The sequence below is a fragment of the Plodia interpunctella genome, chromosome 4 (genome assembly GCF_027563975.2).
Source record: "Plodia interpunctella isolate USDA-ARS_2022_Savannah chromosome 4, ilPloInte3.2, whole genome shotgun sequence".
NCBI lineage: Eukaryota > Metazoa > Arthropoda > Insecta > Lepidoptera > Pyralidae > Plodia > Plodia interpunctella.
This window is the reverse complement of record NC_071297.1, coordinates 4,469,592-4,497,163: the sequence shown is the minus strand read 5'-3', so window position 1 is coordinate 4,497,163 and position 27,572 is coordinate 4,469,592. Positions and strand designations below refer to the sequence as shown.

General features: G+C 35.4%; 5 protein-coding genes across 15 annotated transcripts; 4 read left to right on the top strand and 1 right to left on the bottom strand.

The window, feature by feature from the left end:
• Positions 1–9,544, top strand: LOC128669508 (proton channel OtopLc-like). 5 transcript variants are annotated; one of them, XM_053744402.2, is made up of 12 exons: positions 1–124; positions 482–681; positions 1,358–1,530; positions 3,669–3,785; positions 4,272–4,389; positions 4,693–4,780; positions 5,220–5,428; positions 6,189–6,602; positions 6,876–7,088; positions 7,605–7,828; positions 8,883–9,084; positions 9,359–9,544. In XM_053744402.2, the coding sequence occupies exons 2-12, from the start codon at positions 556–558 to the stop codon at positions 9,542–9,544; spliced, it is 2,070 nt and encodes a 689-aa protein (XP_053600377.1). In that variant the 5' UTR covers positions 1–124; positions 482–555. The 5 variants fall into 5 exon arrangements, with proteins under 5 accessions (XP_053600377.1, XP_053600379.1, XP_053600378.1 ...); XM_053744404.1 differs by having other exon boundaries at positions 4–124; positions 499–681; XM_053744403.2 differs by lacking the exon at positions 1–124 and having other exon boundaries at positions 472–681.
• Positions 9,545–13,083: 3,539 nt separating this feature from the next.
• On the top strand, positions 13,084–14,790 carry Roc1a (Regulator of cullins 1a). The gene is made up of 5 exons (XM_053744032.2): positions 13,084–13,276; positions 13,366–13,393; positions 13,524–13,645; positions 14,411–14,496; positions 14,660–14,790. Exons 1-5 carry the CDS (start codon positions 13,184–13,186, stop codon positions 14,670–14,672), a joined length of 342 nt encoding a protein of 113 aa, XP_053600007.1. The 5' UTR covers positions 13,084–13,183; the 3' UTR covers positions 14,673–14,790.
• An 851-nt stretch (positions 14,791–15,641) lies between these two features.
• Hmt4-20 (Histone methyltransferase 4-20) lies at positions 15,642–19,216 on the bottom strand. 2 transcript variants are annotated; one of them, XM_053744023.1, is made up of 3 exons: positions 18,956–19,216; positions 18,317–18,649; positions 15,642–17,909 (listed from the first exon to the last, which is right to left on the bottom strand). In XM_053744023.1, the coding sequence occupies exons 2-3, from the start codon at positions 18,635–18,637 to the stop codon at positions 16,146–16,148; spliced, it is 2,085 nt and encodes a 694-aa protein (XP_053599998.1). In that variant the 5' UTR covers positions 18,638–18,649; positions 18,956–19,216; the 3' UTR covers positions 15,642–16,145. The 2 variants fall into 2 exon arrangements, with proteins under 2 accessions (XP_053599998.1, XP_053599999.1); XM_053744024.1 differs by having other exon boundaries at positions 19,034–19,216.
• Positions 19,217–19,562: 346 nt separating this feature from the next.
• LOC128669291 (uncharacterized protein) lies at positions 19,563–24,390 on the top strand. 6 transcript variants are annotated; one of them, XM_053744030.1, is made up of 7 exons: positions 19,563–19,581; positions 20,694–20,804; positions 21,101–21,345; positions 21,737–21,883; positions 22,187–22,319; positions 23,296–23,493; positions 24,032–24,390. In XM_053744030.1, exons 2-7 carry the CDS (start codon positions 20,735–20,737, stop codon positions 24,151–24,153), a joined length of 915 nt encoding a protein of 304 aa, XP_053600005.1. In that variant the 5' UTR covers positions 19,563–19,581; positions 20,694–20,734; the 3' UTR covers positions 24,154–24,390. The 6 variants fall into 6 exon arrangements, with proteins under 6 accessions (XP_053600005.1, XP_053600001.1, XP_053600002.1 ...); XM_053744026.2 differs by lacking the exon at positions 19,563–19,581 and adding an exon at positions 19,790–19,893; XM_053744027.2 differs by lacking the exon at positions 19,563–19,581 and adding an exon at positions 19,804–20,084.
• Positions 24,391–24,525: 135 nt separating this feature from the next.
• Positions 24,526–27,529, top strand: LOC128669292 (uncharacterized). The gene is made up of 2 exons (XM_053744031.2): positions 24,526–25,790; positions 27,032–27,529. Exons 1-2 carry the CDS (start codon positions 25,462–25,464, stop codon positions 27,255–27,257), a joined length of 555 nt encoding a protein of 184 aa, XP_053600006.1. The 5' UTR covers positions 24,526–25,461; the 3' UTR covers positions 27,258–27,529.
• The last annotated feature ends 43 nt before the right edge of the window (positions 27,530–27,572 follow it).

Below are 27,572 nucleotides of genomic sequence, written 5' to 3'. Positions count from 1 at the left end.
ATGTAAATGTATCATCTGCTTATGTTACAAATAAATATATTTCTATTTAAATTTGACAGGATCTACTTAGTAAAACAATAATAATGCAATAATTGAAAATTGCATCTCTATGAGGGTGAAATAGGTAATTAAAATATATATGATACATAGTCACGCGGGCGATGCCGCGGGAATAAGCTAGGTACATATACGAAAGAAATTCTCGTTTAAAGTACGTGAAAAGCAGCGGCTGTATTTTATTTTCACCTTTATTCTAATGGCATATATCAGCGATAGGGAACATCTCAAAATGATAACCATATCAGTTTGAATCAGTGCAATAAAATCGGTCAGTCACTTCAAACACCAAACTTCTCTATGGTGATGACTCACCTCCCTACGAATTACTCATTGTTGACTCAATGAACTTCATGAATATACTTTGTAATTTAGTCATGAACATAACCATAAACCAAGGCTTGCATCATTGTTTGTTTTATAGCGCTTCCCAAATTATAGATAAGGAATCCGCGTGTCAGATAGTACACAGCCTCCGTTGAACACTTATATCAAATAATGTACGGGAATTTCAAAGAAGCCGATAACGCGAGCGAAGAGTTTGCCAATGATAATTTACTTAACGATGTCACTGCAAATGCTCAGGACGAAGATGGAAGACGTCATCGACGAGGACGCAGAGTGGTAAGTAAAAATCTGACTTTTTAAGAAATAAAAATAGATAGCAGATGTAGACCAAGATTACTGCATGGGTACCTTACTCTCATTCTGCAGGTATATCCTATGATCGTCTATCATATTCTTGAACTTATATTACATTCTTATCAAGATTTACAACACAATTATTGGTTATTATGTACTATAATGTATGATTGTTTATAAAATGATGTAGGTACCTAAATTAATAAACAATCTTATATAATTATCTACATATATAAACAATCATATCAACTTTTCTATTAGTCCAGAGTTAAATTTATAATTAGCATATTTATTGTCATGCTCAGTCATGACTTCACTAATTACTTCATTAAATTTATGAGAAGTGTGAATGCAATGTAGACAGAAAAACAAAACTTTACTTAGTTACAAAATTTGTTTAAACTAACCATTAACTTAGTTACTTATTGTTTGTTTCTTTGAGCTCAATTATGGAGGGACCGATTTAAAAAAATCAAATATAGTGTGGCTTTTTTAAAAAGGTTTAAAAAGCAACATATTTTTCTGGTCATCCATAATTGAGCAGTAGTTTTAACAAAATCAGTCTTGTCACATAGCCAAACACATATCATACTAGTCAAAATCACACTTTTATTACTTTGTTCTCTTTCCATAGTTTTGAAAATAAAAAGTTGACAAGTGTTTCAGGACCGCAGACACCCAGCCGAGGCCTTCCACGTCTCATGAACATCGCGAGTCTGGACTCCTTCAGCATTATGACCACGCACATCACCATTACGAACACGGGCTGCACCACTTTCACCCTCGCAAGCAAAGCAGCACGGCCTTGGAACGGAAAATTCGCCATAACCGGTACATGTTACTTCCACATCTAATTTAGGCAATGAAATTAACCTGTGAAAGTTCCGTTTAAATTGAGTTGAGGCACGGAAATCTAAACAGATGACGATGATTTAGAAGAGAATATTTGTCATAATATTGCTTAACTTTCCAATACTGTATAATATGTCCGTCCACCAATTCACATTGGGGCCCCGTAGTGGGTCATGCCCCTTCATTTTTTATTCCGTCGATAAAGACGGACGATGACCCAGCAGTAAAATAGCTGATCACGAAATATGTATTTTATATATATGTAACATATTATAATATCTCAGAAAATCAGGAAAATTCCAGCAAGGATTAAGATCCACAACATATCAACGTGTAGGTAAATGAAGCTCAATAACATAAAAAGTCGAGGTCGCGAGATCGTTTGTAATTGAAGTTCTAATTAATCTCACGGCTGCGTATAAGAAGTGGTCGGTGATGGAGGAGGGGGGGGTATGTACCTCGTTAGGAGGACCGTCTGAAAGTGACACCGGGGACGCTAATTACCTGTGAGGACAGCAAGCGGCAGATGCACCGGGAAAATAAAACCTCTCCTATATGTAAATTTATAATCCGTGCTTGGTCGTATTTTAAGTAAACCTGGTATGAGCGTGTTACGGTACAGCTCAAGAATGAAACCGCAATCACACACAGATGATATAGTACTTTTAGATTTTATAAAGATCTACGCTATAAATTTCAAGTTTTTATATTAGGTACCTGTAAAATATTATTCATATAGGTATTTTTATAATAACTTGACACACATGATCTAAAAGTATTATACAATTTAATAAATTTTATACGTGGAAAAAATCATTGGACATATATTGTTCCAAAAATAAGCATGGTTTTCCAAGAGAAACCCATTTGTATGTGAGTGAAGATGCTCGCATAAAATGACACCTAATTTTACCACATTTAAATAATATGTGTCAGTTGTATCACACAACATAGCCTCACCAGTAGACAATAATGTTATTATTAAATATATTGAGTTCGTAGATGGTTTGTCATTAGTGGCGTCGTGCGCACCACAAAGGAAAACTTTACGTTGTGATTTATAATATGGAATATATTCTAAAATTAAAAACACAAATACATCTCAATCATTTAATACACCTTTAACGTCAATCACCTAATCTGATACGTAACCTTGGAAAACTATTTTAACCTTATCCACCACTGAAAGTACGCAGATCCATATACATGTGACACATTAGTCGTCTCACAAATCACAACTAATTATTTAGACATACATTCACGTTACTCACTTTAGCATTGTTGAAGCAGTGTATTCTTTGCATTTAACGTATCGACACCTTTTCTTTAGTTGTGTTAAATTTTGTTAATAAATATCTATTGAAATTATGATGAAAAATAAGGAGAAATCAAACCAGACTGTTAAAGATTGGCGGGAACGCTCAGAGCCCCTAGTCGCAGTGCCTGAGGATGAAAGGTGAGCTGACGGGATCATTAAAACCACTATTAGACGATAAATGCTCGTTTAAACAAAACAACTGCTGCTTGTAACGTTATATCAGCGACTGCTTTATTTTATTGTCGACAGCTATGAATATTAGTTGCTCTAATCGTGATTATAAAGGAAGATCTTGTTTATATTGCGTAATGTTTTATCATCAAATTCTATAGGGATATTTTAACCTTGACGCTTGTATGTACATCTGTGTAGCTTTCAGAATCATTGCAATTTCCTGGCATATTTTTATATTGTATTTTAACACCATCTAATAAATTAAGTGGTACAAGGATAAGTAGTAACGTTCATATGTATTCCTCAGTAATTATTTATCTAAATTGGTATCCAATATAGAATTTCTCATATTTAACAACCCAGGTAACCTTTGACTGTTGTAGTAGTAGCTTGGCTTGTCATACATAAGCTTCTGTATTCTTATAAATACTGAAAGTGTCAGTGATAGCGGAACTTATATAGGTGTCGATATATGAATACTAGGCCCATCTTTTGATTCATTTCTACACAACTGGGTTACATCCCTGACCTACGACACTACAACTCCTCTGATTGAATACTGAACTACACTGCTTGAGTCCCACAGAAGCAGTCTCACAGAGGAATGTATTTAATATTGTTACAGAGAACATCCACCACACTCCTTGCCACGGCTGAGTGTGGTGCCGCCCACTAGTAGCAACTCCAGTGTTGACAACATTCCTATAGCGAAGCCTCAACGGCAGACATTGTCCCATGCCGAGTATGTGCACTTACATTTTTGTATTTTAATCGTACGTTCCTGCATAAACCTCTATGGCGCGGTAATAACGGCGAGTTTGCAATGAATTTGGGTAGGAGGATGTGCTGTTGACTGTATATACATTTTTTATTTTATAGTATTTTTTCTATTGACTTGATTATCTGTAAATATACTTACTAATGCTGGCACTATCATTCGTTAGGTACCTCGGAAAACTTGGTCAGTGACCAGGAACTGAATCAACTGTGTGCCTTGTTAATATCGGCAATTGAAGTACTAACCGAAGTGAAACATAGAACACATACGTACAAACGCCCAATTACAGTCATAAATCATAAAAGGCTCATCAAGTTAATTAATGACCTAATGATATTCCTGATATCAGCAATGTTCTAAAATAAGCCCAACAAATAAGCGCACACTAAAACTAAATTCGCTCAGTATTCGTCATTTGATTAATTAATTCGATATTTCAAATTGTTTCAGTGAATCAATGACAGTAGTGCTCTCAGCGTTTTACGCTAAATTATTAATAATTTTAGGTGTAGCATTCCCCGTAACAAGCACCATACAAAATGAACTATACACCAACATCACATCTGACGTAAGTATTCATTAACTATAATTAGATATATTTAGAAGGTCTCATCTCAAATATCTAGACTTTTTTATTTTATCGTGCAAAAAGAAATATTGGCACAGCCTGTATTTTCAATGCCAGTTTTATTGCCAATTGCAAATGTGAATCTGCTTAACTAACATTTTGTTTAGTTAATCCTAAGTAAGTTTTAGTATATTGATAGATCAACAAAAAAGTTACTATACCTAATTCCTGCCTAACAAATGTATTTTTTAAGCAGAGCAAAAATTTTACAAGTAGGTCCTCATGTTGCGCTATTGGTTTCAGGTTTTCGCAATGTACTTGTATCTAGTCAGCATGTCCTTCCTTGCTTACATTTTCTACCATCTTCGAATAGCGAAAAAGGATAAAAATGGTATAGTATTTAATTAAGTTATCTGTTGTGAAATGTTAGAGTGAATATACCGAATAGTTTAGCCTATTCGATAACGATCTCTCTTAAATACTTAAAACTGAATTTGTAATAAAACTGATTTTTTTAAACACTTGGCAAATTTTCAAAATGTGTGTGTTTCGTAGTACTTATACATACATGTACCGGTACAACATCTTAAAAATGTATTATATTATTGTACAAAATAATAAAACTACAATATTTAATGTAAAGAAGGTAAAATTTCAACTACAAAAATTCGCAACGATTCTTCTGTAACTGTAATTTAATATTTCTTTTGAGACATTCGCTACTTCATCATCCAAACCTACTGTGACAATTTGACTGCTGTTTAAAAAGCCTTTACTTATATACCTAACTAAGAAGCTTCAACTGTCAACAAAATTAAATGTTTTCTTAGAGGTGGAGAAACGCACAAGTTATGGCAGTTTCTACCTTCACATGGGGGTGGCGGGCTTCGGCGTGGGGTCCATTATCTACTCGTGCCTGCAGTTCGGAGAGTACTTCGACCTCTCGGGCGACTGCCGGATGGCCATCGTCGCCGTCAAACCTGCACTCAGAATCTTGTTCATGGTCGCGCAGACGGTCTTTATATTTTCTTATACAGATGTGGGTATGATTACGCATCCATACATTATAAATTCGAAAGTCTGTCTGCATGTTTTGTCTGTCACACTTTCACGGCTAAGCCACTGGGTAGATTGATGAAATATCCAATTTTTTAAAAGATTCAAAATTTCATCAAAATCTGAAATGTAGTAATGACCCGTGGTCAAACATAGACTACCACGGGAGGAACTACGGGCAACAGATATGTAGCTTAATACATGCAGGAGACATAAATAACAACAGACATACTGGATATAGCATACTGCATACCAGTATGCAGTATGCCATATGCAGTATGTTTGTTGTTATTTATGTCTCCGAATTACGAGTATGTAACTGTTAATCTTTTATTTAATAACTACACCAACTCCGTCGTCAATAATATTACAGGATAATTATAATATCAATATAAATATTACAATAACTATTATAGAAAAAAGCAAAAGGCCAATGGTCTATATACCGAACTTAGTGTATTTTTGTATCAAGCTAAAGCTAGCTGCTTAGTGCATTTTTTTTACTTATCAATATTTTTGTATTTTCCCACCTACAAAAAAGTATTAAATGATGCAAAGTTGAGATGACATTTAATACTTGATGAAGTTGAGACGAAAGTTGTTATATATATGTATATACGTACTCGTCGCACGTCATATTTCATTTTGTGTAAGACTATTTGTGTATATACTTGGCAGAATTAATTATACGTTAACCGATTCACTCAAAAAAAAAAACAAAAAAAAAAACAATATTATTTCAGAAACTGGATCGCATGAGAGGCGTAATCCTAGACAGGTTCGGGCTGATGCATCTGATAGCCACAAACGTGTGTGAGTGGTTCAATGTCGTCATCCAGGAGACGAGGGACGACATCGTAGCCGTCGCATACGAGAGGCCGACTCTCCTGCGCTATGCCAACATCACAGCAGGCTACAAAACTATCATAAGCGATGAAAGCGATAATGCAACTTTCATCGAAACACAGTCTACAACACCTGGCCTGAATGACAACATCACAATTGATTTAAATTGGAGCTGTAATGTCTCGGATATTGTGACCCCCTTGATAAGAAGTGTCAATCCCTATTTAAGGAACTGTGGAGTTGAGTATAGCCTACTCTGTTCCGTAATATTGGTGGTCATATGGAACGACCTGTGCACTGTACCGGGATTGGTGAGTAAATATTTTCATTGGCGAAATCTTATAAATTTGTCGGTAGGTGTACCTAACACCTATTAAAATTCTTATACCACTCCAACTTTCTTATTCATAACAAACAATATCAATAATTATTTTACTTAAATAAATTTATGTATTTTTTATTTTAATTTACTTATATTATGTCATGATACATATCATATAATGATTACCTACCTGGAATTTTTAAGTTACTGAGATTAACTTTTTCTTTGCAACATTCGCCTAGATATCATTATTACATTTCAGAGATCTGTGAAAAAGGTAGCTCACTCGTTGAACAAAGACGCCAAACAATGTTGCGAGCGCGTGAAGTACAGCAAGCACTTCTCCGTGGACTGCGGCAGCGCTCACAAGGGTCTGTTCGCGGGGGTCGCCACACTGGCCGGCACGGTCGTCAGCCTCATGCTGTTCAACGGGCTGTTCCAGAATGGCAAGCATGAGGAACTGGCGTTGTTGCAGGTAGAGTTGTTCTCGGTCATGTCTTCACTGTCTATTTTTTGGTAAAATCCAAATTAAGTTTTGTGTCCGGTGGTTAAAACTTATTTTTGTACCAAGAACCTTATCCAAGGTCCGGAAGGAATCAATTTCCAGATAAGAAGTATTTATATAGAGGTGCATTGTAATATGGAACACGCTAGTCTTCAGTGCAAGCCGTCTTGATGATAACATATATTATATATTTTAATTCATACCGGGTTTAAAAAAAACTCTCTTTAAAAATGCTACTATTTATTTCCTCATGTTTTAATTTCTTAATTAAGTATGCAAGTATATGTGTTGTACATATGTAGGTATATGTGTTTAGGACCGATTTCGGAGGTCTTACCAAAGAATTCTATTTTTAAATCCCGCCCCTACATCTATAACTTTTTAACCCCTACTACCTGTGACTCCTGTCCACCTCCTGCCCTATTTGGATATAACATACTTTACGAGTACGCAAAATGAAAAATAAACACACTCGTTTACTCTCAGATAAACATATGGGAAACAGTTCTATTCATCGTAATGACGCTGGGCTCTGGCGCCTGTCTGCAACGCATGAGAAGGTTGCCGCTGCGGCGCACCGTGCCCTCCTTGCCTCTGGAGCACTCCTTGTTGCTCGTCACGCAGTTCGGAGTCTACCTCTACTACCTGTTCCAAATCATCGGCGCAGGATTCGTCATACAACGATACCCGGAAGGAAGGAGGGCTACTAGGCAAGTTGATACTTTTATTGGGTACTCACTACTCATTTTAGAACACGTATTTACACAGGGTTACTGGTATCTAACGCATAACCTTCCAAAGGCGCATAAGGTACATAGAGACTAACATCTTTTGTTCTAAGACTAATCGTATAAAACGTTAACTCTATATTCGATTCTGCTATATAACGCTCTGTCTGTACTGTCTCGTGTTGCTTGGCTATTAGATACATAGAGTTAAGATGTGTAGAATCGCAAATTAGATTGTATTTTTTTATATGAATGAAAAAATTACGAATTACGAAAAGTCGTACCTAGAAGTTTCTTGTTTTGATGTACCCAAGTAGTCTTTTAGGTTTTGCGTTTGATTGGTATCAAACATAACCCTGTATAGTTTGACTAGTAATTATGTATACTATTGACGACCTCGGTGGCGCAGTGGTAAAGTGCTTGCCTCTGAACCGAGAGGTCCCGGGTTCGATCCCCGGTCGGGTCATGATGGAAAATGGAAAATTTTTCTGATTGTCCGGACCTTGAATTATGTATATATGTATTTGTTATAAAATATAGTATCGTTGAGTTAGTATCCCATAACACAAGTCTCGAACTTACTTTGGGGCTAGCTCAATCTGTGTGATTTGTCCTAATATATTTATACTACTAATGTGGACCATTTTTATGATGTTCTTTATGTCTTGGATCATCCTCCTCCAGATCTCCCTACCTTACTTATATACTAATCCATTCTAATTAGTTTGACAATTCCTGAAAATCACGCTGATATTAATTTTAACATATGGCAGCGATTTAGGCAAGAAAAATTCCCTGAATGTGATTTTTTTTAACGATCTTTGACAAATTCGGTATACATTGCTGGTTTTTCATTGCGGTAAAAAAAAGCTACCATACAAACTACGCAATGTTTGTGCATTCGCATCGACATATGTCCGAGTTCGGCCATAATGTCTAGCCGGCATTAAATGTGCTCAACTCTGGGTGTTCACTTTACAATCAGATCGTAAATATTCCAGTAAGTATATTTTTTCAATTCAATTTTGTATTACAGGATCCTGTCACCCCTCTGTGCTATTGTACAGAGTTCCTGCCAAACGCTGCTCATCCTGGACTCCTGGTGCCGCAGGTGTGTGGAGACCACCATCAGCCATCGACCGGGACGACAGCTCGTCACCTTCCTTCTTGTTGGCAACTTCGCTCTTTGGCTTCTTAATAGAGTAAAAAATGCCAGAGCGGAATTCCATCCTCTACAGGTTGATATTTTTTTTTTACTTTAAGTAGGTAAGTACCTATTTTTGAAGATACAGATACAGTAGGTACTTATCACGTCTTTATCCCTTACGAGGTAGACAGAGCCAAGAGTTGCAATGTCGAAGGCCACGAAATATTAAAAAAAAAGAAAAGCCACCACATTTTTGAAGAACTCATAATAAAATAAATTATTTATAATCCTTGTAAAATCGATCCATTTTATGAATTACATTTTATTCATAAAAATATTACCATAAACTTTCAATTTATTTTTAGATGGAGTTTTTTGGTGTTTGGGCATGGACGCTTATTACCCATGTATCCGTGCCTTTACTAGTTTGCTACAGATTTCAAGCCACCGTTTGCTTTTACGAAATTTGGAAAAATTGCTTTAAGAGAAAAAAATATGGAAATGAAATAAATGTAGATGAATTTGAATTAAAAAACCATCATATCGCTTAAAGTGTTTATTTCTTTTTTAAACTTGAAATATATTTAATGTACCTTGTTTATCTTGAATCAACAGTCATCGACGTCAGTAGAAGGATAAAGCATGGAATTAGTAGGTACTCCGTACCGTAGTAGGTACCTACTAATTCCATGGGATACAGTTCCTTACGATCGACCTAGCTAGTCAATTGCTATGGAAGTATAAAATACGTGTCTATGTCCTAAAAATCGTAGGTAGATATTAGCTGCAAATGTGTATCACAACATAGCCTGTCCTATTCGTGGGTTTATTATTATTTCGATGCCTATACCATACCTAGACTAGGAGGAGTTAGTAAAATTAAAAAAAAACCGCGCGCGAATAAAAGCAAGAACATTTCTGCGCGGAATTAGTACTAATCTATGTCTATCAGAAATGCATGGATTTAGTAAGCTAAGTGCATGCATTTTTTATAGACATTTTTTTTGGTCACGTTTATTCATATGGAAAGGCCATGGAAAGACAAAGGGATTTCTGATAGACAGATCAAGGCATCAGCCCAGCCGTAGAACTTTGTTCTTCCTTGAGATAAATAAATAAATATATTAGGACAAATCACACAGATTGAGATAGCCCCAAAGTAAGTTCGAAACTTTGTTATGGGACACAACGATACTATATTTTATAAGAAATACATATATACCTATAGACATCCAAGACCCGGGCCAATCAGAAAAAGGTCATTTTCCATTATGATCCGACCGGAGAGCGAACCCGAGACCTCTCAGTTCAGAGGCAAGCACTTTACCACTACGCCACCGAGGTCGTCAACAAACAACCTAGACAAGGTAAAAAACCTATAGTCTACAGCGAGCTCAGTAAGGATTTACTAGGTAGATGCAAGTGACAAAAGTGATATTTTAGCCTCGGAACAATATCTAAAGATCTTAGCTAAGAGTACTTTTGAACTTCTATAACAGGGTGAAACTCACAGGTATAAAAACATGTGGTGAAACCCGCACGCCCTCTATCTAAATCTATGGGATGACACTCCAAAACCTTTTTTAAAATATTATAACGTAAATGACATAACGTAAATAGGTAGGTTTTCCACCATTTTGTCTAGCAATGTGCCCACAGGATATAGCAAATATTCTTGTAATAACTGTGAATGTGCCGCTGAGACTCTGTTCTTGGAAATTATTATTATTAAAATTATAATTATTATAACAAAGAAATGCCTCTGATTCTAAATCTACCTTCCGATTTAGACATATTTCCGAGGATTTGTGGGGTATATCTGTCTCAGTGCTTAGCACTATTATTGATCTGATTGCTCCCCAGTTAACTATTATATTCAATAATTGCATCTCAGATGGAATTTTCCCTGACCTCATGAAAATCGGCAAAATTATACCTCTTTTCAAACATTGCGCTAAAAACGATCCTACTAATTACCGACCCATTTCTATACTACCTTTTTTTTTTAACGCGTGGAAAGACCCTCGTCCCGTCCATCCGGCCACGGGAAGCCGGACAGGTGTGTGGGACTTGAACCCACTAAAACCACACGATGCCAACGCCAACCGCATTTGTGCCGGGACCATGTGCTACTCTCGCTCCACAGCCCCGGCGCGGCGGCCGCTACCACGGCGGCCTCGGCTCGAGGCTCTCCGAGGAGAGCGGCCAGCGGGACGGCTCGTCAGCCTTCAGTTCTACCCGCTTGGGTAAAGGCGCGCTTGGCATGGGCGCGCCTTTCTACCCGGGGGCCGTTATGCCGGGCGACGGGAAATCCCGTTTCCACCACCAGACCGGCCCTATTGTGGGGGCAGCAGGTGCAGGGCGTATGCCCGCCTCCTGCGCCCTGTGCGCCGGCGGCGAATGGGGAGGTCGGTTGTATCCTCCCTCTCCCTTTCCGCCGCCTCATTGCGGAGCATTACGCTCTCTGCAAAGGAAGGACAGGATGTTATAGGTGTATTTTGTGACCTTTCAAAAGCTTTTGACTGTGTCGACCACAACATACTGAAAAATAAGCTTAAATTCTATTGTGTCACTGGAGCGGCCCTTGATGTACTATCTTAAGAAGATAGACAAGCAGCCTCTAACAGCGCTCCTGTGCACATGGGCGTGCCTCAAGGCTGCATCTTGAGGCACGCCTGCATATTGGTCCTTTTCTATTTCTAGTTTATATAAATGATCTTCCTTGTCTTGCCCAACAATTGTGTGATGTAATTTTATTTGTTGACGACACGTCACTACTGTTTAAAGTTGATAGGAAAAGTTGAAATTATAACAATGTAAGCAACATTATTTCACTTGTGCTTGTTGGTTTACAACTAATAACCTGGCTTTAAACACAGACAAGACCTGTGTATTAAGAAGTGTATTAAGTTCTCTCTTTCAAACGCACCCCAACTTGTTATTCCTTGAATAGTTAATGGTATAGTATTAGAATGGGTACACAGTTCCATAATGTCTTACGGATTATTGTTATGGGGTAATGCAGCTGATATAGGAAAAAAATTTGTTTTACAGAAACGAGCAATTCGTTTTATTTATGAGCTTTTATTAAGCCAAGGGATATCTTGCAAGATTTATTCAAATCGATAAATATTATGACTGTTGCATCTCAGTACATCTTCGACGTACTTATTTTTGTTAAATCTAACTTACACTTGTATAAAACATTGAGCGATGTTAACAGTGTAAACACTCGCAATAGGCATAAACTTTGTATGAACAGATCCCGACTTTAAAATGCTAGCCGGTCCCTCGTGGGTCAAAGTGTAAAATTGTTCAATAAACTCGCTTTAGAGGCCAATGCCAAAATTTTATCATATATTAAAAATGCTTTGATGGCTAATGCTTATTACACAATTAGCGACTATTTAAATGATAAAAAAACTTGGACTCTTCCTAAAACATTTACCTCTCACACTTGATCTTTCCTTTTTATAATTATTTATATATTTTTTTGACATGTTTATTGCACATATTATATTGACATATACTTGTAAAACATATACATGATTTGTGATCTTCAAGTGTCTGAAAGTAACATAGGTATCTAGTAAGTTAGATTATGGCGATCGAGTATAGGTATCATGCACACTCAAATGGTCAAACCAGTGGCGGCGTTTGTGGATCGTGTTGGGAGGTTCCCTCTATCGTGGTTGAGCTTCGCGATGGGTGACTGTCTCGTGATATAATATATATATATTATAATTTCTCTTGGAAATCTGAGGGAATTCTTAATCGTTTTAAGAGAAATTATAAAAACGATCTGAAGAACATTCTCGGGAGTTTCTGATATTTTCGAATCGCTAGTGTGCCTTCTCCACAGATATAAAAACATTATAATGAAACGTTCTTATCTCAAATATGAAAACGGTAGGTACTAGGTAGGTACATCGCTATTCCACATATAGTTATAAGAACATCTTATATTCTGTGCGGTGTTCTTATCCCTGCTTGGCAGATTTTAAAGATGGTAACACTACGTTCAGCCAACCTAATAAAATTAAATAAATGTCAGTGGTATTTTATGTCAATGTCATGAAGTTGACAGTAAAATTGCAATTGTCATTTACATTTGTACAAAATCTGAAATTCTGCCTCCCAAATAAAATTTATTTCTAATATTTTATAATTGAAAAAAAGAAATTTGCATAATGGCAGCCGTAATGGATGTTGATGAAGAAGAAGTAGAAATGGCTTCTTCAAGTAGCGGAAAGGGAGACAAAAAACGATTTGAAGTCAAAAAGGTACGTTTTGACTAAACGCTTAATCATTGTTTTGTGCTTTCCCTTTATCTGACTATTCGTTAAGAATTACAAACTTTTCATTATTTCAGTGGAATGCGGTTGCTCTCTGGGCATGGGGTGAGTTGTGTATTATTATATGATGCATAAGTAGAAAACATAACCTTTCAAAATAATATATTATGTACTCAAACATCAATACCTAGTAATGGTATCATAGATGTTGTTTCATATATTGTTCTCCTTGTAGATATTGTGGTGGACAACTGTGCCATCTGCCGTAATCACATCATGGATCTATGCATAGAATGCCAGGCAAACCAAGCTTCAGCCACTAGTGAGGAGTGCACAGTGGCTTGGGGAGTTTGTAATGTAAGAACTTTTTAATTTATACCTATATCTTGATAGAAAAGTATTTGCTCTGTTTGATTACAGTAAGAACAAATATAGATGTTTCAATGACATTTCAATTGCTGTGATAGCAGCCAGTTAATATCATGGAATTAGTAGGTACTCCCAAAGTACTTACTAAATCCATGGTTAATATATAATATGATGTTTAACCAATTGCAGTCATGGCAACAACTTCAACAATTTTGAACTTGCTAGTGTGCTCATGTAGCTTATAATAGCCAATCTTATTGGTGAATGTTATCATGGGCATGTGGCACACCATTTCTTGTTGTATTGGTTTGCACAGGTGTTTAAGCTTTTAACACCAAGTGTGATAGCACTTGTTGCCTAAATTGGCACATTGGTGAAGTTCAGTCGTAAACTTTGCTTTTAACTAAAGCCCTTCACACCCGGTCTTAAAGCGCTTAAATTTATATATATCATGGATATCAAACCATAGGGGTGTAAAACTGATACTATTTATTTATATGCCCTTATCGCTTGAAGCCTGCAATGTGTAGTTAAACATATAATTACATACAACAGATATTTATCTGTTGTATGTAATTCAGAAACATTTGGAAAAATATAGCATTATGCAAAAACAAAACATTAAGTTGCTGTGAGATGTGAATTAAGCCTATTTTTTTATCAATTAACTTTTAGAATTTGTATAAAGTATGTATATTTTGAATATTTTATATTTTTGAAACCAAATAACAATTGTTATCTCTATTTTTCCAGCATGCATTTCACTTCCACTGTATCTCACGTTGGCTGAAAACCAGACAAGTCTGTCCTTTAGACAATAGAGAATGGGAGTTCCAAAAGTGAGTAATGTATAATCTATTAACATATTATTTCTACCTAGATAACCAGTGATTTGTAGCAGCTTGTAAAAGCTCTGTTTAATTAGTGGTTAGGCTTGATACCACTCCAGAAGGATTATTTTCAATACAGATTTAATATTACGATTATTTTTCGTCTTTTCAGATATGGACATTAGAGGAATCGATATCTTAGTGGTTCCAACCTGGCCCTTACAAGAAGCCACTACCAGTGTAAATTGGACTTTAATGTCAATATATCCACTAAGTTCTCAATAAAAAACTCAAAATACTAAATTCTTCGTTATTATTAAATTCGCGAACATTGTTTTTATTTGATCTTGTAAAGTATATTAAAAATAAAATTATATAAAAATAGTAAATAATCTATCAGATTACTATATTGCGTCTATTTTTTTAAGTTTTAATCATTATAGGTGTTGTTCAACTTTTCCCATGAAGGCATAAGGCCCTAAATTAGCCTACAAATAGCTTTGTTTAGCAGTAATTCATCAGATCTCGAAAATAAGTACCTAAAAAACAAAAAGAGGCCGGTTTTGTAGGGCCACATCCATATCTGTAGCTATATAAACCAACTCACATAGGCAGTATTTTCGAAACAAATCAAGGGTCTCTATAGAGGTTTTCGTTTACCAAGGCAATGGAACCTTGGCAGCATGTGAAATCACAGGAACAAATTATAATTTTTGATGCTTACTCCGGGCGTTGTTCGTAGCCAGAATCTGACACCGCCTGCAATGTGGTGTCCCATCCCGAAAAAGGCTTCTAATCTCGTGCCTCGTGAAAGGCCTATGCCTATATAACGTCATAGAAATACTATATCAATCATCATATTGGTCCACGTCCTCACACAAATTTAATCTTATATTCGATAGCGTTTAAGTTCGCGCGATGCAATCGATTTTCATGACTGGCGAGCAGGGAGGAAAGCGATAACCATGTCGCGAAATTATTCTCAGTTAGAACCTTTTTAAAAAGAGAAATTTCTAGTTACGATACGCAATGGACGCCTTAAAATACGCAGAAATAATAATTTTGCAACTGTTTTTTAATCCAATTTAGATTGAATAACTAAAACCTTTTCACTTACATTCAAATGTATAATTGGACTTCAAATAATATCTGCATTTGGTGTTATTCATAGTTTTAATGCTCCAACGAAAATCGATCAATATTGACTAAATACATACAAATTCAATGCATTCACACATGCAATATTTACAAATCTGCTTTTAAGATATTTCATAATGCAATCAGGAGAACAGATCTAAATACCTCTTCATCAAATAAGATATTAAAGTAAAGGCAGTAATACTCCCATTTCAAATGGAAATAATTATTAAGTAGAATATACATTTACTTAAGTAATTAAACTTATTTGATATAATGTATATGTGCCATAAAATTGGGAAATAATAAATTAGTGCTAATGAAATAACAACTTTTATACTTTTCGTTTTAATAAATATTTCCTGGAATCATCAAATAAAAATTTGATGCCTATCACACAAATACTTAAAATCAGGATTTCACATCATGAAAATAAATACTAGACATAAAGTCCTAGTCAGCAAAAATTAAACTAATAATTGAATAATAACGGTGGAGACATTACCATAAGGTAGTTGCGGTCAGTCTGCTGATATAGCAGGAGGCAAGTCAATAGTGCGACTTTCATTGCCGAAGATCAGCCTCAGACGTTTCATGGGGGGCAAGGGACGGATAGGACTATGCTTCCGATGTCGCTCTTTCGACCTACGTCGCTTCTTCATACGGCGCACTGTCTCAGGGTCTACACCCTCCAAACGCAACACCTCATACTCAGGAACCTCTGCTGTGGTTCCACAATCCATAACTTCTTCCACAACAGGACTTCTCTTCACACGTAATGTCAACTTTAATCCTCTCCTTGGTGGAGTGCATGGATACTCACTGCCTTTGTTGGAATTGTCAGCTAACCAAGGAGGACCTGAATCTAATTCTTTCTTAGTCTCTTGTGTTCTGTTAGATTCTATTTTGTTGCCCTTGCTCAACTTACAATCATTTTCACTAGGATTAACATTTTCTCTAAAGTCATAAATCTCACTTTTAGAACAAGCATCACTTGTACATTCAACACCTTCACCCTTTTGTTCTGACTTTGTATTACAAGGCGGATCTTCCATTTTAACTTCTGAAGATGAACTCAATTCCATATTCTGTAGTAGAGATTCCTTCACATTACAATCACCATCCATATTTTCAATTTTAACAGCAATTACAGAATCTGCTTCTGATACACAATTATTCCTTAAATTTTCATGCCCTGGTTCAGATTTTATAACTACTTTTTCATTTTCTACAGAACTGGGCAAGTCAGTTTCTTCTTGAGGAGTGTTAAGGTTTCTTTCTAATTTTGATTCAGTCTCCTGTTTTATATTATTTTTCAATTTTCCACAATTGGTTATAGCACAAGAATCAAGTAAGCGTTTGTGACTTCTTAAAACAATCCCACTATGAGAGTCCCAACTACTACGGGAACTGGTTGTGCTGCAACATCTGGATGGGGGCACACGTTTGGTATTCTTTGAAGTTGGTACCACTCCATTTGTTATACGACTACTATCAGTTCTTCGACGCAGCCTTTCACCCCGGCTGGATGCTGACGATTCCCGGCTACCTTGTGGTTGCTTATTAATAGACCCATCAACAATATCAGCAATACAACCCTGAGCAATCAAAAGCTCGGCATCATATTTTGTTAATCCTTTTTCTTTCATTTCTTTCATACTAAGAGGTGATACAATACTAGAATTTTGTCTACTTGTCATTCGAGGCTTATCTGGTATCTTATCATTAATTTTCTGAGTTTGCTTAGCTTTAGTTCTATTAATTCTATTATCAGTTTCTCTAAATCTATACCGTGTTGCTTGCTCATCGTTTAGAGGACTTTTCACAGAGAAGGCTCCTTTTCCACGTCTTTCACAAGTTTCACACTCACAATAACAATTGCCATTTCCAAAAAAATCTTCACCATAAAAACATGTTATTTCCTCACCAACCTCAATGTCTCTTAGAACACGAACAAATGCCTTACCACGATCAGTAGCTTCAAATGTGCAATTAGGCCTGCAGTCATGATTTATATATGCTGCGGGTCCAAGCCACAACTGTGCACAATTTTTTCTACAACTATACATAACAGAAAAGTCATTTTTGCCTGGATGAAGTAATTGCTTTTCTTCATCTTCTGTCATCTCTGCAATACAACCTACTAAAAAATCTATTCTCTCATGTTTAAAAAATTTTTTAGTTGTGGAAATTTTTGCCCCAACTCTGCCTTCAAGAGAATATCTGTAACATGGTTCTATAACAAAACCAGCCTTTTTGTCAAACACTCTGAGATAACGGTTTATCTGAAAATAACAAGAGCAAACACTAAAGAAACCCTTACAATAATTAGTGTTATTAAGCTACTAACTGAATATATTTCTACTTGTAAGTTAAAGTAAACAATTAACTAGCATTAGACTATTGAAGTTTTTAGATATTGTGATTTTATTGACAAATCAAAGACCCATAAAAAAGGGCATACATAGCACACACAGGTTTTTAAATAACCCTTGGATATGGGATAAGATTTTTCACCCATAAGTTTCTTCTCACAGACTGTCAGAAATTGTAGATGAACAAATGGGAGGGAAGGATCATATAAAAAGTAAGTTCACAGGTATTGACATCCAAACAAATAAAGCATATTATTATATGCTTTATACAAACAAATATTGTGAGAAAAATGTCAGTTAAAATAATATGCACTTACATGTTCTCTGAGTTTATTTTGTTGGTGTTTATTTTTACTGAAATGTCTTGGCATCCAATCCCCACTAGCCAATCTTGAATATGCCTTATTATAATCCTGAGTTTGTATAAATTCTTTTACTATTTGTTTTAGTTCCTCCTTATTCGTTTTTAAGGGTCTATATCTGATATTCATTTTATGTGTAGTAATGTTGAGGTATGGGTCCACTATGAGGGCCGTCGCCAAGTCATCATACTCCGACAGCTCACGAGGTGTCATGCCCATTGGCTGCATTTTGTGGAGCACTTGCCTCCCAGGATATGCCGCTGAACCGACAACCATTCTGAACTACACCTAAACACAAAGGACGCAAGTTATTTCCAAACAGTTTCAAATCATTACAGGGCACAAGTTTCACTCCCATATATTATGTATTAATAAACAATAGTTTAAAACTGTGAATCTTTACTGAAAAACTCTACACTCATTCATTTTTCACTATTTCTAAAATATAAAAGGACAAACATGGCGGCCTAACATATAACTCCACAGAAAGACACGTCAAAAGATAGACATTATTTTGTACCAAACGGAAAAAGAACAAAGATTTTTTTTCAGTTAAAGTTGTAGTAAAATTATTTATGCAGCTACTTCACTTACTGAAATCATGGAATACGCACAGAAACCATGTTTAATTCCAATAACAACTTTACTATCCACAAGCACTTTGACGCTAACCTCTAGAAAATTTACATTTATTTTACATAACAAACTTAAGTTTCAAAATTCTTTTAATAAACATCATTCATAATTAATTAAGACGATTAACTATGAAAACAGACAAAGTTATAAATAATGTTGGATGAATGCTGAAAAACAACCATGTTTTCTTTCTTTCTTTTTTTCGTAGTTGTTCGGTTGGCTAGGGTTGGCTCATATGAAGTCGGTGCGTTCGGTTTTCACTTCCTTCTATCTATCATATGAATACAATCCTTCACTGCTCATCATATGAAGGCATAGAATATGTTATGCACGGCTACAAAATATGGCAAATTAGTTCCGTAAAGTGGGACTATTTGCAATCAGGGGGTTATTTGGAATTTTTGAAATAAAAGATTTGGTCACGTATATTTTTTTATCTGGTAACAGTACGAAATATATTTTAGAACAAGTCAATGTCAAACGTTACGGGCGGTAAAAGTTGTAAAAGTGAAGTGTTAAAAAAGATCGTATTTTGCTGAAATTTGTGGGCCGGAAACTTTCACCTGCTTCATCTATTACCTAAGGTGCAATATAAACTATGATATAGTGTGTTTTATCAGCATTTCAGTGCTTCAATTTGTTTGTTTCTATGGTTCACTGTTGCCATGTATTTTTAATCTTTCATTCAAATGTTCACATGGAATTAGTAGGTACTCCGTAAAACTTGCGTAAGCACTTACTAAATCCATGAGTGTTCATCATTTTCCTTATAGGTATTTATTATAACACCTGACATTGACACTACAACTCATGGATTTATTTTGTAGGTACTTATATACGGAGTAGGTACCTAAGTACTATTCCATGATACAACTTCATTGACTCTTGGGAAATGGGTAAATACCTACTCTATTGGATTCAGCAGCTGACTGATTCAGTCCCTTCGGTTTCAGTTTTACTGATAGCAGATACTACTACCAGTAGGTGTACCTGTGTTTGTTTATAATATAACTCACTACCTAATTTAATCATATACCAGTTTATTTGGTTTCACAATAAAAACCACCTGTAGTATTTAAAAATCGAGGTTAGAAAATCTGATGTAAATATACTTTCAAGTGTGTGTCCTAAATTTCTATGAAATAGTGTGTGTTGTTCAACTAAGATAACCACAGGATAACGTACGGCTAGTTGTGGTAAAAAGTCTAATTTCAGAATATATTTTTTACTTTATTTATTCCTTCGGCAGTTGCACTATAAAGGCATTATACTATCGTGCTGAAAATGAGTTCAATTCACGCAGATTCTAATATTCATAATTTTACTTTCCACCGTTTCACTTTCCAGTAGATCAAATTTATGCCTGTCTTTTTAATATCATATATTGATAATAAACGAAAAGTTTAGAATTCACTAACCCTGTTATTCATAGCACACTAAGCTAAAATATAATTTGTCTCTTTCTGTCAATGCCAAATATTGGAAAGTGCGATAGTGACAAAACACATTATGTTTTAACTTATAATGGGGTGGGTAAATGTAGTAATATGAAGAAGAAGAATAATTAGTTAAGCAGTATAATAAATAAGAATTTCAATATTACAACTGTGCAGACAAATCTTGGGATATAGGTAAGTAGGTACATAGCCACAAATAAATTGTTATATAAAAAAGCTTAGAAATACTTTATTTTCAGGTCCATTGTAATAATAAGAATTATAAAATACAATAAACATCATGGTTCATTCATCAGACTCACCTGGGAATGTTAAAAATGGCATAATTGACTTCACTGCTGGATCTTTAGGTAATCCTATTAAATTACAATGTTTATTTGTTATTCACTTTTCCAGAAATTATGTGTTCTATTTTATTTAAGTACTAATTTATCATGAATGTTTCCTTTGTCATTTATCTTCTCAATTATTCCTAAATCTTGTTCATGACCAGTTATTGATGTGGAACATTTTCATGCAGTTTGTGCTTATAGACACAAGTGCTATCTATTAATAAAAACTACATGATAATCCATTTGAGTTTCTACTTATCCAAATTGTAGGCAGCAGATGTGGAGGTACTATATTAATAACAACATTTGTGTAGGTGGCATTGCTGTGGTCTATGTTGGGCAACCACTTGACACAGTCAAAGTGAAGATGCAAACATTCCCTCATCTCTACAAAGGAATGTTGGACTGCTTGAAGCAAACATTAAGAAATGATGGCATAGTTCGTGGGCTTTATGCCGGCACGACTCCCGCGATTATGGCAAATGTTGCTGAAAACTCGGTATTGTTTGCTGCATATGGATATTGTCAAAAATTTGTGTGCCGGATAACAGAAACAGAGGTAATTTTATCATTAATTTTCAACTGTGTTTGTGATAATATCTTGTTTCAGTGAAAACTTTATTGTAATCACTCAATGACCAAAAAAAATTTTGATTAATACATAGTACCAATGTACTCAAATGGGATATTGAAAGTATGATTTTCGAAAGAAACTAACTGAACAGAGAATGTCAGTCATATTTTTTAATTCTTAGGTAGTAAAATTGTTTATATCTAAAATACTTACATATGTATTCAAAAAATTTCATTGATCTTTTTAAAAGGAATACATAATAAGGAGTATAAGGAAGTACTTTTTGGTCTGAGAGTAGGTAGAAATCCTATTCTTGTTTGGAATTCACTAAAATGAACATTTGTATTGAAATGTATTTTAACAAAATATTTTTCAGAGTGTAGACCAGCTGTCCACACTAGGAAACGCCTCGGCTGGTTTCCTGGCTGCATTCTTCTCCTCGTTCACTCTCTGCCCAACTGAACTTATTAAGTGCCAGCTGCAAGCCATGAGAGAAGTCAATGTTCAAGGCGCCCAAACAGCTGTATGGTGATTTTTGGGTACATATTATTTAACATAAAAGATTTTAATTAAATATTGACAATATATTTTATCATATTTTGATTCATTGAATTTGTATGGCACTCTGTTATCTGAAGATAAAAATGTAAGAATAGGAGTTTTTTTTTTTGTGAATATTGTTTGATATCTAATTAAAATCTTTGATGGCTTAGCTGATGAGTTATTCAGTATGCTGTGCTTATCTCATTGTTTCTTATCAATAGTCATTATCACATTGCATTTCAATAATGGTCACACCTACTGATATGCGTGTTGTTGTTCCCAGGTCAAAGTGACGCCTTTACAACTGACGCAACAAATATTTAGACAATATGGAATTCAAGGGTTATTCCGAGGCTTGGTCCCTACAATCATGAGGGAAATGCCTGGATATTTCTTTTTCTTTGGAGGATATGAAGGTGCTATATCATCTAATTATTAAAAATATTCTTCTAATTATTAGAACTTGGGACTGTCAGCTGAACTGAAAAATAATTGATGTTAAATTTATGTCTCTTTCACTGCATAGTGACTCGAAAATAAGTACAACAAATAGGTATGTGTTTGCAACGGTTACCTATCTTAAAGAGGAATAGATAGAACAAATTTCAAAAGAGTGAAAATGTTGCGGTTTTTTTTACTTTCTATATTTTTGATTGATCGAAATTACTTTTCTCTTAAGTCGAATTTCAAATTCAAATTCAAATCATTTATTCAGAAATTAGACCTTCACAGGCACTTTTTCTCGTCAATTTTTATATTTATAGTTATTTCTCACAAGCTACAAACTACTGGCATTTCAGAACGACCACTGCTGAGAAGAAATGCCGAAAGAAACTCATTTGAACAGTGTTGGTCCCTATCATGCGAGATCGGCTTACCATTATTGTTTCTTACAATGTTTTTTTTTTCTAATAATATATATAAGTACATAATGTACATAGTCAAAAGGTATATCAAAACAGGTTATGATTGTGATCCGAGTGCTGATTATGATATATATATATATCTTAATATTATTATAAAGAGGCAAGCGTTTATGTGTTTGTGTGTATGAGGCGGGTAATCTCCAAAACTACCGATACCGAACAAAAAACCGATTTCAAAAATTCTTTTACCATTAGAAAGGTACATTATCCAAGATTGTTATAGGCTATATTTTATGTCAAAATTCCCACGGGAGCATAGCCCCGGGCAACATCTAGTTTTATATATTTCTATTTTATATATTTTATTATCTAGAAACACAAAATGTGTAAAAGAAGCTATCTGATATTTAAAAGATCGTCGTACTGATTTCGAACAATGGAAACACGAACAGAAAACATTCGTTAACGACTTCGATAGGTTAACGTGTGCAATACTTTAAATTAAATAAGAAATGTATTTTTTCAGGCACTCGGGAGCTGCTCACGAAACCTGGGCAGTCAAAAGACGACATCGGCTTCTTGCGCACAATGGCCGCCGGCGCGGTGGGCGGCCTCGTGCTCTGGACGGTCATCTTCCCCACGGACGTCATCAAGTCGCGCGTCCAGATATCCAACACCAGTCAGAAGTTTCTCACTGTGGGTTACGAAATTATTAAAAAAGAAGGTAGTGTTTCTTTGTCCTATTAACTCAATTAGTCAGTCGTCATAGTAGTCATGTTGCCAAAACGCCCTATGTATGATTTGAAAGATCCCAGATTCGAACGCTACTATTCATATATAATATACATGGGTTTCTATACCAATTTGACTCATGTATATTGACGGAAAGCATCGTGAGGAAACCGGCACAACCCAAAAATCAACCACTTGATTTTTAGTTTATTAGTATGTATGAAACTACTTGCCTATAAATTAAATCATGTCAGATGTCTTTATGACTTGAAAAAAATTTGACACCAATATTAGCAAGAAATTATTCTTCTTATCAAGTGTGCTTGATAAGAAGAATAATTCCTTTCAATTCCAAATACGTATGTATGAGTTACACTTAAGAATGTAAGACATTGATACAAAATGCTTGTTTGGTTGTGAAAATGTAATTAATATAACTATTTGTTATTTTAAATTACGCGTGCCAAATACAGATCAAAAGTTTTAAACATTTAACATGGATGTAATTTTAAACACACATTTTGTTACAGGGGCACTAGCGTTATACAACGGACTCAAACCAACGTTAGTGCGAACCATCCCTGCTACTGCGGCGCTCTTCGTCGTGTACGAGTACTCCAAGAAATGGATGCACCAATCATTTGGTGATTGATTTGTAATAGGGAATTATATTTTACCGAAAAGGGTCATAGGTTTGACTATGACTCTCTAGCCCTCGGTTATATTAAATATTACGGGTTTTATGATGTGCGCGTCACACAATTTTAATCTTTACAGTGCCTCCTATTTGTAGTTATTAAAAGTTCAGGACCAAGTGCTGCCAAGTTGTGATAGTTATTCCAAAGTAGATTTAGTATAAATTGTTATATATTAAATGTTATTTCTATAATCTGTAATTATTTTTTACGAAATTTCGATCAATAATCTTTTAACTGCGCATTTAATTATGATCTTTTCTCTAATGAAGCGATTATCAGTTTTGAACCGCGTCAAGTGGAATGCCACACAGCTGATATGTTATCGTATTGTTGTAAGGATGACATAACACATGCCTTGCCTTCTAATGAGCCTTGTATACAAGGTAATACAATTTTCATTCAGATATAATTTTTTAAGTACGTAGTAAGATTTCTGTGGACATTGCATTGGAAATTGGTCATCAGCTTATCCACACCAAATGTCATCTACATTGGTAGTATCTACTAATTCCATGGACTCGTCGCAAAAGAGGCTGTTCTTTTCTTTCTGCAATGAACATCTCCTGTACCCTGTTTTTGTGAAAATTATTTTGAATTTTGACTAACGTGACGTCACGTTACAGTAAGATGGTTGAGTAAGTTTATTTTTATAATTATGTTATTTTTTTAATGGACTTTCATAGTCAACTTATGTCATAGTTTCATAGTCAACTTTAAGTCTTTATACAATGAACTAGCTACATTTTATTTTACAGTCTATGATTTATCACTATCATCTTAGATAGGTATAGGTATAAAGAAGAGAAACAAACAAATATACAAAGTCACTTCCGCGTTTATAATAGTAGTTAGGATTTAAAACATGAGTTTTAGCCATTTTGGCGAGATTTAGGCAATATATGTTGGAAAAATTATATGATTCTTGAATTTAGCTCGATACGTTTTAGACGTCACGCTCAGAAGGGGTCTTCTCCACGTCTCCCTGTTTGATGTTAACTGATCTGCTAAGTGCATACTTACGAGTACCTAAGTGTAAGTAGGTACATATTTTTTACAATTTTCTGACCTTGTCTTGTACCCTAGATAGCATAGATTAATGGTTAGAGGATTGGGCTCAATATTTTATTATCTATGAGCGAGACAGATACGGCAGAAGACAGAAATAATTCAACGATTGATAGATTGAAGGTTGAGAAAGATTTTTACAAAGTCTGATAATATTTGTTATAGACAAACTTTTGTTTCAAGCAAACCGTTAGCTTATGTCTGATGAATATCGTGTTCAGAATATTCACCGGTACACCAGGAAGACATACAAAAATGCACGGAGCGCGCAAGGTCATGACGTTCATAGCCCAAGAGAAAATGGGAATATAGAGATATCAGAGCTGTCTCCTCGCAGCGAAATCCGCAGCGATGGCTTCGCCTACGACCCGGCCGGTCCCGGCTGCAGCTGCGACATCGACCAGGAGGCGGACATAGCTAACATACTGCACAAGAAGTGTCCCGTTATTAATTTGGCTCAGCAGCAACTGCACCGCCTCTTAGATGAGACGGATAAACTTTTGAGTGAAAACCCACACTGTTGCAGGTCAGGTTCATGTTTTTACTAGCTGCGCCCCGAGACTTTGTGCCCTGCATGGGAATTCCGGGATAAAAAGTATTCTATGTGCTATTCCAGGTTATATTCCCCGACTTACTCCGAGAGGAGGTCGTTCAGACTCGAATATTATCTCTTACTTTGATTGGAAAGTAGCATATTTTTAACATTTTCATCGATATCCAGAATAGTGCACGAATTAAATAAAGATAAGTACTTAGAAACTTACTCTCGCGGATATATATACTTCTGGAAAACATTTTATTTCTTCCCACAATATAAACACTTCTGTAGGTATATTTATGTTTCGATATCCATAAGTAGCCGTGAACCGGCCGTAATGGTCATCATGCCGGACTTCTACACTGAAGGTCACGGTTTCTATCCCCGGTCAGGTCTCGATGGAAAATGATCTTTTTCAGATTGACCTGGGTCTTGGATGTTTGTCTGTACATATATGTATTACTAGCTGTGCCCCGGGGCTTCACAAAAAGTATCCCATGTGTTATTCCAGGTTATATTCTTTCCCCGTGTACCAAATTTAATAACAATCGGCCCGGTTGATTTTAGGTGAAAGAGTAACAAACGTATTCGCTCCCGTGGAAATTTCGGGATAAAAAGTAGATACCTACCCTATGTGTTATTCCATTTTCTACCCTTGTACCAAATTTCATAACAATCGGTCTAGTAAATAATGCGTGAAGAGGTAACAAACTTACTTTCGCATTTATAATTTTAGTGGGCATGGGATTGGGATTCTATTTGTGTACCAATTTCATCAAAATCTGAGTGTAGAATTTATCTAACGTTATTGAATGCGACAATCTTCATATTCAAATTTTCGTATAGGTTATAAGTATTACTAGTGGGATAAATCACTCAAATACATAATGTAAAAAGTAGTTTAGAAAATATATTATATACATATGCGTTGGTACTTACCGGTTAAAATATGGGTGTAATACTGATTATTTAGGCTAACTATGGATGAAATCCGGTCAAGTGTGTAAGTCGAACGAATTTTTTGCAAGCAGTTGCGAGAATGCGAAAGGGATTAAATAGGACGAAAGGATAGGACAATAAAAAATACCATGCGCAATTTTTTGTAATAAGCCAGATTTTGAAAATTTACGCGCAGCCTTCACTATCTATAGGTTTATAGTGAAGAAGAAGAAGCTATTTATTTTAGTAAGGAGCAGGAAAAGTACCTACGTAATAACTCTTTGTTTCAGATCATTATACGATTGTTTCTGCTACTTTAGAGAATTACTTTTGAAACACCAGAAATACGTAATATTCATTTATATTGGTTGGACTTTTCTGGTGGGTCTTATCATGGGTGCAGCTACGTGTGGATCCTTCCTCGGTAGATTTAACAGCCCCATATTAACATGCATTGACAACTTCTTCATACCTGATCAACATATGATTGTTCATGATGCTTATAGTATTGTATGAATGTTATTTTTAAGATACTGAATATACTTGTATATTATTCAAATATAGTATAATTTGCTAATATAGAGAAGTCCCTATAGAGCCCATAGCCCATAGAGCTATTCACTTTGGGGCTCCTTGGATCTAATAAATAATATATTAATCTTTTAAAAATGTTTTTGATTCTGCATTGTGTTGATTCTAAAACTAAGTAATTTACATCATTCAAAGTTGAGTCAATGCATAAACAATTTTTCTCTGGGTAACGCAGCTTGATCAGTGATGAGATGAAATAGGTATAGACTTTTTTAAGTCTATACCTATTTCTATATATAG